This window comes from Cydia pomonella, chromosome 6, assembly GCF_033807575.1.
Source record: "Cydia pomonella isolate Wapato2018A chromosome 6, ilCydPomo1, whole genome shotgun sequence".
NCBI lineage: Eukaryota > Metazoa > Arthropoda > Insecta > Lepidoptera > Tortricidae > Cydia > Cydia pomonella.
Genome location: NC_084708.1, coordinates 24,145,686 through 24,156,035, shown reverse-complemented (window position 1 = coordinate 24,156,035; position 10,350 = coordinate 24,145,686). Strand labels below are relative to the sequence as shown.

General features: G+C 38.7%; 2 protein-coding genes across 4 annotated transcripts in view; one reads left to right on the top strand and one right to left on the bottom strand.

Moving 5' to 3' along the window:
- Positions 1–10,350, top strand: part of LOC133519349 (proteasome inhibitor PI31 subunit) — a 495,710-nt gene that overhangs the window by 94,585 nt on the left and 390,775 nt on the right. The gene's annotated exons all lie outside the window — the stretch shown is intronic.
- LOC133518570 (uncharacterized) overlaps positions 1,060–10,350 on the bottom strand; it is a 47,905-nt gene continuing 38,614 nt past the window's right edge. The window contains exons 6-12 of the mRNA XM_061852232.1: positions 6,444–6,519; positions 5,763–5,819; positions 5,016–5,153; positions 4,541–4,758; positions 3,854–4,045; positions 2,921–3,070; positions 1,060–1,188 (exon numbers count right to left, since the gene is read on the bottom strand). Of these exons, the coding sequence (XP_061708216.1) occupies positions 1,132–1,188; positions 2,921–3,070; positions 3,854–4,045; positions 4,541–4,758; positions 5,016–5,153; positions 5,763–5,819; positions 6,444–6,519 (888 nt within the window). The 3' untranslated portion in view covers positions 1,060–1,131. The remainder of the gene's footprint in view (positions 1,189–2,920; positions 3,071–3,853; positions 4,046–4,540; positions 4,759–5,015; positions 5,154–5,762; positions 5,820–6,443; positions 6,520–10,350) is intronic.

Genomic DNA, 10,350 nt, shown 5'->3' with positions numbered 1-10,350 from the left:
AACCTTTTTTTATTAGAAAAGAGACCTATGTGATTAAAATTAAAACATATTAGAATAAATGTGACTTGAATGTGACGTTATTTGAGGCACTTGTGTAACTTGCGCACAAAGAGCTATAGGAGTGGCATCTCTTATGGTAGAACTGTTGCAAAAGTGTCCAGCTGTCAGCTATAAATAATAGTTCCAAATCTCTCCAGAGTAGCGCTAGAGTAGCTAAGAACCTAGGCGTTATTGACGGAGTGAATTCCGCTGTCTATGATTTGATTTTTTTGTTCAAGTACTCTAGGTATTGTAGCGCCACCTATTTAAAGTTTTTTGATGACACTTTTTGGTACATGGAGATTTCGTTCCTTATCTCCACCTTCCGTACAAAGAGCATATAGGGATCGTGCGCGTTGGAGGGTCTGCCATCTTGTGGCCTGAATCGGAACAATAAACATGCACATTAACACGTCACGTGTTTTCTTGTGCATAGTCGGTTCTGCCATCTTGTGGGCTACATCGGAACAATAAACATCACATTTACGCCTCGCGCCAAAAATCTGACGGCTCCTGTGCTGCCTCCTACAGTTCATGCACGCTCCCTTTGTCACGTAAAAAATCAAGTCTAAGTCAGTGCAGACCGAGGTCCCCACGTAGTGATTATATTATGCTCTTTGTAGGTTCCAACGGGTGCGGAGACTGCGGAGTGACCAATTTTCATTTTACATGAGCATGTTAAGATAAGATAAGATAAGATATCATTTATTGCATAATTATAGGTGTACAGGTTATAATAGATATTTCGGTAGTGTCGCTATAATTTGCCTGTCAGGCGTACAATGTAATTTTACTTAAATCTAGATGAGCTATTTACAATGTTTGTATTTGCCATATTTTTCCTGATTAAAGATCCTGACCGAATTTTTAGTCATGGGTATTTGAGAAATTTATCCGAATACGATGTTTTCTGTTTTATACAGCACAATCGAGGTTAGAACCCACTAGTTAACCTTTTGACCACTACATACATATGAAAGCTTAAGTACAGTAGGTGGTAGGTATGTAATAAAAATACAATTTCCAATATTGTATTTATAAAGCAGTATAAAAAACACAACAAATATAATAATAGTGTACTAAAAAAATCTGTTACAAACAATTACACCGAAGACAACTCGATTTTGCTCTTTCAAAATATGTGTATTCCTGAAACAAGAAAACGGTAATTTTAATTAAAAAAAATACTAGACACAGTTTATATACATATTTGCTTGTATTTTATTTCATGTTTAAAAATGTACAAGAAAATATTCTTCATCGTCAAGATCTATAGGGACCGTGCGCGTTGGAGGGTCTGCCATCTTGTGGTCTGAATCGGAACCATAAACATGCACATTTACACGTCACGTGCTTTCTTGTGCATAGTAGGTTCTGCCATCTTGTGGGCTACATCGGAATAAAAAACATCACATTTACGCCTCGCGCCAAAAATCTGACGGCTCCTGTGCTGCCTCCTACAGTTCATGCACGCTCCCTATAACTCGTAGTGGTGATATCTATAACCTTTTTTTCTTTACAATTATGGCCTGGCCTGGATTCGAGTCCGTATATTAAGGCTTTAGTTAGGGTCTGTTTCACATATGTCCTAGTAAAGTCCTGAATAAGCTACTTGCCACTTATCGGACCAATAAAGTCATTGTTGGCATTTCACAATCTTCAAAAAAGCCTAACTGGTAGGTAGATAAAGTGCTAAAGAAGTTTTGCAGGACATTTTGTCTAGCAGTTAATTTATTTGTTAATTAGCCATCCAATACGTAACTCAGACTTTGTGAAACATACTCTTTAATATTTATAAACCTCAATATAAGACCTATCCATAGATACCCCACACGTATGGGTTTGATGAAAAAATTTTTTTTGAGTTTCAGTTCTAAGTATGGGGAACCCCCTAAATTTATTGTATTTTTTTTCTATTTTTGTGTAAAAATCTTAATGCGGTTCATAGAATACATATCTACTTACCAAGTTTGAACAGTATAGTTCTTATAGTTTCGGAGAAAAGTGGCTGTGACATAAACGGACAGACAGACGGACATGACGAATCTATAAGGGTTCCGTTTTTTGCCATTTGGCTACGGAACCCTAAAAAGGAGTCCCGTCGAGTTACTTGCGTCAGTATTTTATCGGGGTTATGCGGTAGGTTAGGGTCTACCCCTCCCTTCGGCCCTCGCGTAAGTTCCACCTGTTATACTATGTTATATATAAACTTCCAACATACCAGCAGGGAGGAGACCGCACAATGACGGGTGATCGGTGATCTGAAGAAAACGAAGTGTCGGATGCCCTGGCCCGGCTCCGGGCCGGTCGTGAGTCATGCTTAAAGGACCTGGTGGATTAGCTTGGCAACCTAATGTAAGCAATTGGCGCTGGCTTTATTTTTTATGCAGTGATTGCAGTCTGAATTTCCAAAGATGTTTAATTCCAAGATCGGTTTAGAAGCTTTAGAAAAGTGCATATGTTGTCGGTTGCCGTGCGGTTCTAAAGCCGCCACAAGATCGGTTATAGCTAACAATACATACTGTCAAATATGATCGTGCCTGGATTGATCCCTATTTTTAATGATATAGGAGGTAAACGAGCAGATGAGTCGCCTGATGGTAAGCGATTACCATCGCCACGGGACACCAGTAACTCCAGAGGGGTTGTAAGTAATGCCGGCCTTTAAGATGGGAGTACGCTCTTTTCTTGAAGGTTTGAAGTTCATTTAAACTGCGTATCATGCGTTTGTGTGTGTGAACATACCAGGAGGAATGAAGCAGTCAGCAGCAGCGCCTTATGCCGCGGTTGGACCGCGTTGTGCGGTATAGAGAGAGTGGTCGTAAAGTTAACTGGCGGTCCCAGCCGAGGGCGACCTTCCCCACCTCTACTTTGAACGTACCAGGAGGAACGAAGCAGCTAGCAGCAGCGCCTTATGCCGCGGTTGAACTGCGTTGTGCGGTATAGAGAGAGTGGTCGTGAAGCTGACTAGCTCGCGGTCCCAACCGTGGGCGATCTTCCCCACCTCTCGGAGCGAATCACCTGTCATTATCTGAAAAATAAGACAGGTAGTTTTAAGGTGACAAGTAATCTTATGACTGATCTTAATCATAGGACATTTTGTCAAAAGAGCCGTGAGAATATCACTTGAAGCAAAGTACATGTAAGGAAAGAGGTGCTTTCAGCTTAAGTGCGTAAAAAAAAATACGCAAAAAACCTTTAAGGAGTAAATTTGCAAGAGAAGCATTGCGCGTCAATGGTTTCACAATTTCATATGACGAATTATTTTTAAATGAAAAAACCGCCTTAAAAACACCCAGGAACTGCAATAAAGTATTGGTAGTAGCATACGATTTCCTGTATTTGAAGTCGGTGCTAAGCCCAATAGGTCCCCCGCTACACCCGAAGTGTGCCCGCACGTGTCTGCCCGTTTGGGTTACATGCGTTCCGTCGCACGCGCGGGGCGTAACGGGGGACCTGTGTCGCACTATCGTTCATCGCTCACGAGAGAGCAGGTTAAAGCATTGCACTTATGACCTTTTATTAAAAAGGGATGACTGTTCCTAAAAATAGTCTTCTGCGTTACATACCAGTAGTTTGGTAAGTACCGATGTAATAAAAAATACAACTGAAGTCACATTATCTTGAACTCTGAAAGCATAAGCGCTGGTCCCTCAACAGCGAATATGACCGGTCGTTGGCGTCTCTCACCAGGTAGAATGGACCCACGACCATTGCTGCCGCGACCCATGTAGTCCCCGGGGAGGAGTTATCACTTATCAGTTATCACTTTAATTTCCCGGAGCAGTTAGATAACGCATTGAATCCACATTACCTTGAACTCTGAAAGCATGAGCGCGCTTCGCTTCATGACAGCCGGACCCTCAACAGCGAATATGACCTGGTCGTTGGCGTCTCTCACCAGGTAGAACGGTACCACCCACGTGCACTGCTGTTGGACGCGACCAATGTAGTCTCCGGGAGGAGTTATCACTTTCATTTCCTGGAGACAGATACGAGGAGCAAACTGAAAGTTTATAGAATGGAGAATAGTGTAATTAGGTAGTCAATCTTTATTTTAATGCGTGCTTATAATACATTTTCAAGAGTATGGAATCACCCTGAACCGCTCACGACTGAGTCTCCCAAAAGGCCTTTCTGGCAATATTGGGTTTACAAAGGATTTATATGGAATATCACCCATTTACTGACTCCAGCTCAAAGCTCCGAGCTTCGTTGCCTACATATATTGTGAAATTACTAAGATTGCCCAACTGAAATGTCTAAATTTTGCCTGTAATCTATAAGAGAAGCAACAGGGTGCATCAGCTAACCACCTCTGCATCTGCATTGCCTCCTGCCTCGTCTTTCACGCATGCATGTATGCATTACAAAAGCACGTCCTGCGCCGTATAAAACATCGTTATTGCCTATGGCTTGATACCTCACTGGCCACTTTGGCCAGGTATAGCGATTGTAAAATGACCGGAATAACTCAATTGAAAAAAAGTCTAACATGTACCTGTAATCTGCAAGGGAAGCAACACGACGCAGCTGCAAGCCGCCTTTGCATCTGCAATGCCTCCTGCCTCGTGTTGTCATGGAGATGCATCACGAAGGCACGACCAGATCCGCACAGACATCGTTGCGTCTGGCTTGATACCTCGCTGGCCAGGTATAGCGATTCGCCGTTTGGTACCCGGACTATGTAGCGGTTTTCGGAGTCAACTCTTGAAATCACTGTGAAGGGACAAATAAACAGCTGCACAAATATGTTGGATCGACAGTCCAAAATTTCGCTAACTAAGACAGAGAAATCTGGCATCAGCTTGTTGCCGAGATAACTATAAGTGGCTAGGATTAGGTGAAGATCTTCAACACTTATAGGACCTTCTCTAAGGGGCATTTACACCAACCAGGATTGGCGGACTGATCGACGCCATTCAGCAGTCACCTATCAAAGCTCCCATACAATAAAACAATTCAACGGTACTCACAATCATCCAGCTCTACCGTTTGTTGGATCTGTAGCGTAGACACACCGATGAGAAAATCTAGTCCATGAACTGGTATGAATTGTCCTCGTGGTGTAGAGCGCCAATCTAACGTCGACACCGGCAGCTCGGCGCGGGACTCTGAGGATTAAGGGATTTAAGTATGAGTTTATAAACTTCATCAAGTGGTGAGGGCTACGGGAGACTGAGACCGACTGAGACAAATCACAGGAATTGGCAAACCAAGTGGTCTCGATCCTCAGTAAAAAGGGATCGACAAAACATGTTGACATCGGGAGCTCGACGCGGGAGTCTGAGGATTAGGAATAGTGTACTGATCTATTAAAACAGTCAATTTAGCTTCTCTTCTTAATGCTCGAACGACGGGACTAAGAGGACTGAAGACTGAACTATTGGACTAAAAGGGGGCGTAGGCAAATCTTATCTCATCGGGTGGAAATATTTGGAAAAAAATTATGTTTTTAGTAAGTAGGTACGTGAAGTTGATTTATGAAACGAAAACGGTAAATTGACAAATCCACTTTCTTTTAAAGAAGCCTTGTTTATATACAATAATTAAAAGAAAACATGTTTAAAATGTTTATTTCCTGAAATTTTATAATTACTGCTGTAAACCATTTGATTTGCCCCTAGGAAGCATACTTATTTAAGGTTTTTTTTTCTAATTAATTACTTAATAAAATGGTTCAAAGAGAATGGAAGTTGATTAGACACAATAAAAGTACCTACCGTTTTGTCGTGGTTGCACACTGATTACTAAATCCGGCCTCAAATTTGACCCGTCATCTGAAATATCAAAAATATAGTTCATGATATTACACTATGTTAGAAACTTATCCTCTAGTATTTCATGGTCCTAATATAAGTACTTATTTAACTTCAACGAAATTCACCTAAATCCTTTTTCAATGGAGCGTTGGAACAAAATTGTTGTTTTTTATTAAATGTTAAAACAAATTCAATCCTAGAATTGATCGTGTAAGCCTCAGCCTCTTTTAAAGTACATATAGTGCTACTTTCCCGCAGTTTTCGTGCCTATGATGAAAATTAAAGGGCCATATGTACTGTAAAACGTTGAACTACTCGTATACGCATGCGAATAGGTGATTTGCAACTCCTAATTAATCATCACTCGTTGCGAATTTCCTACTTTCCGCACTTGTATCGTAAAATGACTATTGTATGTCTGTCCGAGCTGTTCTCTTCTACAGGTTTCTCTAGCGATTCTTGTGAAATTTTGTAAGTAGGTAGGTTAGATCATTATATGTTTTTTTTTCGATTCATATTTGTATTTTTTTCCAAATGACATAACCATAAGGTTCACTGGAAATTTTTCTCGAACAGTGGACCGCTAGAGGTTATCAACAACATACGAGTATTAATTGTTATTGATAAGTTTGAATTAATTACCTTCGGTGGCCGCCGGATTGTCAAATCCTTTATCATTTACATCAGTTTCGCGTATTTCAGTCATCTCTTTTGTAAATTTATAACGTAGTTATTTCTTTTTCACAGGTTTAAACTTTTTTTAAGTTTGTTCACACGCGTTATATTAATGATGTTGTCGTGAAGTGTGGACGCTATGTTATCGATGTATCGGCGCTGTTCTTATCGCGTTATCAATAGCAGATATCTTTGGCTATCTCTACGTGGCTGGATTAAATTACATTTATGTCTATTATGTTTGCACATAATGCACAGTGCACTTAATGTTTAATGTGTATGACATAACAAAAGTATCACTGTTCGAAGGTTATCGTTTCAGCTTGGGCTAATATGCTTTTGTTTGTGTGATGGGGTGTTCAAGGGCGTAGCCAGCCAATGAACTAGGGGGCGCAAGTTGATATCGCTGGAGGCCTAGGCGAGGGCAGAGGCCTCAGATTATGTAAAATTTGATTTCCAGGCCTACGCCCGTAGGGGTGTTTACCTCTACAGGTTGTATTTCTCAACCAATAGGGTTGTTTCCAATTTTTCGAAACGCTTGTATCACGTTCTATATTAACTAAAAGTTGCCCTGAAATTCAACTTTTATACTAAAAACGGCTTTAAATATGTTAATTTAACAAAATATATTTTGACAGATGCTTTCGCGCCCAAAACGCTCTTTGAAAACTGTGTGACGTCACAGTTTACGGTTTGACACATAACTACATACACACGTAGAAGATACGAACTGTCAACTGACATTATTTTGATTATTTATCGCCTAACTGTCAACAGTGTCAATCCGAGAGTTGTGACGTCATCAGAATCTTCAATAACGTTTCGAGTTGGTCACGTGACGTGTGCCAAAAGATATTTTAAAATTCAATATTTACAAAAATATGGTCATTACAGGTCCCCTAAAAGTAGTTTAACATGTTCTTATAATCCAAAAGAATTTATTGGGATACAATTCGACCCTGAGATTTGTAGATGGAAACAACCCTATTCGCGTAAAATTTGTGAGCAGGTTTTTCACTTTTTTTTTGGTAAAATGGCTGAGATATTAGGGTTGGCTAGGTTACAGCTCACAGACCCACTACTCCTTAAAGAGTCTGTGTTCAATCTAGCCCCATATAATATTTAAGATTATTGCTTAGTCTTTCTCATGCACATAGGTATCCAAAATGTGAGCTAATAAAACAAAATTCGTTATTGAAAACCATTTATATTCACGTGTTTAATACTTGAACATTTTACGAATAAAGGTGATAACATTCAAGTTGTTTAAAATGACCGGTAACCACCGTCTACTACATGATAAATTACATTGATTAATTCTATTCAATTTTTCAATTCAATACTTTATTTCCAAGAATATGGTACATACACTGTTGGTTAGTAGAATGTATTAGATCAGCATATTCTGCCGGCATGCATCGGCGTAGAAATATTAACATGAGGAGTTAAATTAAACATTAAAATTCAAAGTCAGTATAAGATTAGCAAAATTAATTAACAATTCATTATAAATATCAATTTAAAAATTCATCAACAGAGTAATAACATTTACCAAGCAACCACTGAAACATTTTTTTTCAAATTGACATACCGGTAGAGTTTTGAGGTCATCTGGGACTCTATTAAATATTTTAACAGCCATATTGCAAGCATTTGACTTGGAGACTTTTAGCTTTTGCGCAGGTTGATAAAGCTGAAGTGGCTTCCTGCTGGGCCTTTGCTTATTTATAACTTCATCATGAAGTGGGAAAAGCTGAGGGTGTTTTTTAACAAATTTGGTGATTTCTAAAATGTATTGACAAGGCAATGGTAAAATTTTGAGTTCTTGAAATATTGGTTTACAGTGGGCGAGATATTCACTTCCGTTTACCGCCCTGATACAAGCTTTTTGGGTCACAAATGCTCTTTGGATATCAGTACTATTACCCCAAATGATAAGTCCGTAACGCAAAATTGAGGCGACATAACCATGATAGGCTGACATTGCAGCTTCTCTTGATGCTATAGATCTAAGCCGTCGCAAGGCAAAAACAAATCTATCCAATCTGGAACATACATTTTCAACGTGTGCTCTCCAATTTAAATGTTCATCTAGAGTAATACCAAGAAACGTGGTTGAATCTACAAGTTCTACATTAAAATTGTTACAATTAACATTAAGGTTAATATGCGTAGAGTTACGAGTTCTAAATTTTATAATTTTAGTCTTAGCCAAATTTAATTTAAGACAGTTATTTTCCAACCATCTAGCCGTGGTATGCAGTTCATTAATGGCTTCCGTTTCTAGGTCACTATTATTGGTAGACTTTATAATTAGGGTTGCGTCATCTGCAAACAATACGCATGTATGTTTTAGTATGTTTGGCAAGTCATTGATATATGCTAAAAATAACAGTGGACCGAGTATGCTTCCTTGAGGGACGCCACAATTATTTGTTTTTGATAGTGACTTGTAGGTAATTTTCTTTTTCTGAACTATTTTAGTAATTTCTGTGTATTGTTTTCGTTCAGACAGATAACTTTTAAGCCAGTCATTAGCTTTTCCCCTAATGCCATATTTTTCTAGTTTACTTAATAGAATTTTGTGGCAGACGCTATCAAAGGCTTTGCTCATATCTAGGAACACTGCTAAGATAGGCTGGTTGTCATTAAGTGATTGGGTAATATGTCTGACTAAAGCAAAGCAAGCATGAGTTGTAGAAGTACCCTTTCTAAAGCCAAACTGATTTGGATGGATAACATTAGCTCTGTCGAAAAAAATATTAATTTTATTGTACAAAGCTTTTTCAAAGACCTTAGATAATACCGGTATTAGTGCAATTGGTCGATAATTATTTATTAAACTCGGGTCACCCTTTTTGAAAAGGGGTTTTATAATGCTTAATTTTAAGCGGTCAGGGAAGCAACCTTGCTCAAAAGATAAGTTAATCAAGTAAATGAGAGGTGATGCTATTTGGACTGCACATTGTTTTAATAACTTTGTTGGAATTTCATCATAACCGGTTGAATTAGTGTCATTTAGAGATTTAATAATTTTTATTACGTCATACTGATCTAAGGGAGAAAGAAAAATGCTATTATTAACACTTTTTATATCTGGAATTTTATTATTAGTATTTGTATTTATATTGGAATTATTGATGTAAAAGTCGTTAAATATCTCACACATTTTTGAAGGGTCATCGAATAATTTGTCATTAATTTTAATATTTTTAATTTCAGGTGTATTTATATTTAAGTTAAGATTATCTTTTATTACAATCCATGCTGCTTTACCCTTATTTTTAGAATTATTTATATAAGATCTATCTATCTATCTACCTCCCGTGATCCCCCTCTACACTTGTAAACTCTAGGTAAACATGCAAGTTACAAAGAAAGTGAGTCAAAGGTAGGCGTTTTGACTCTATTAGACATGCACAAAACCTTTTCTGTTGTATAAAATCAAGGTATCATTTGTAACACTGTAGGTAGATAATTGGTAAAACTTTTTAGTATAACGGTGAAGTCTAAGACGTAACGGTATACATACGGTGGAGATCTTTGATTAAGAAACATACGGATGTTTTTGAATCCCGTCGTCGAACAGATCTGGACGACAAGAGGGATGAGCTGAAAGCCCGACCACCAGCGGTGATCAGCTATAATTATATTGATGGTGTCCTCTCGTGCCCGTTGTGCGCACGGGTCTTCGCCAACAAGAACGGCTACGTCAGCCACACGAGAGCACATGAACGCCAACAAAGGAGTTGAAGCAGTCACCGTGGCCGAAAACGGTCAGGAGAGCATATAACGGTATACATATTCAAATAATAAAGTATCTTCGCATTAACGAGTTTAATACTCCCATCTGAACGACTTTTTAAAATAACGA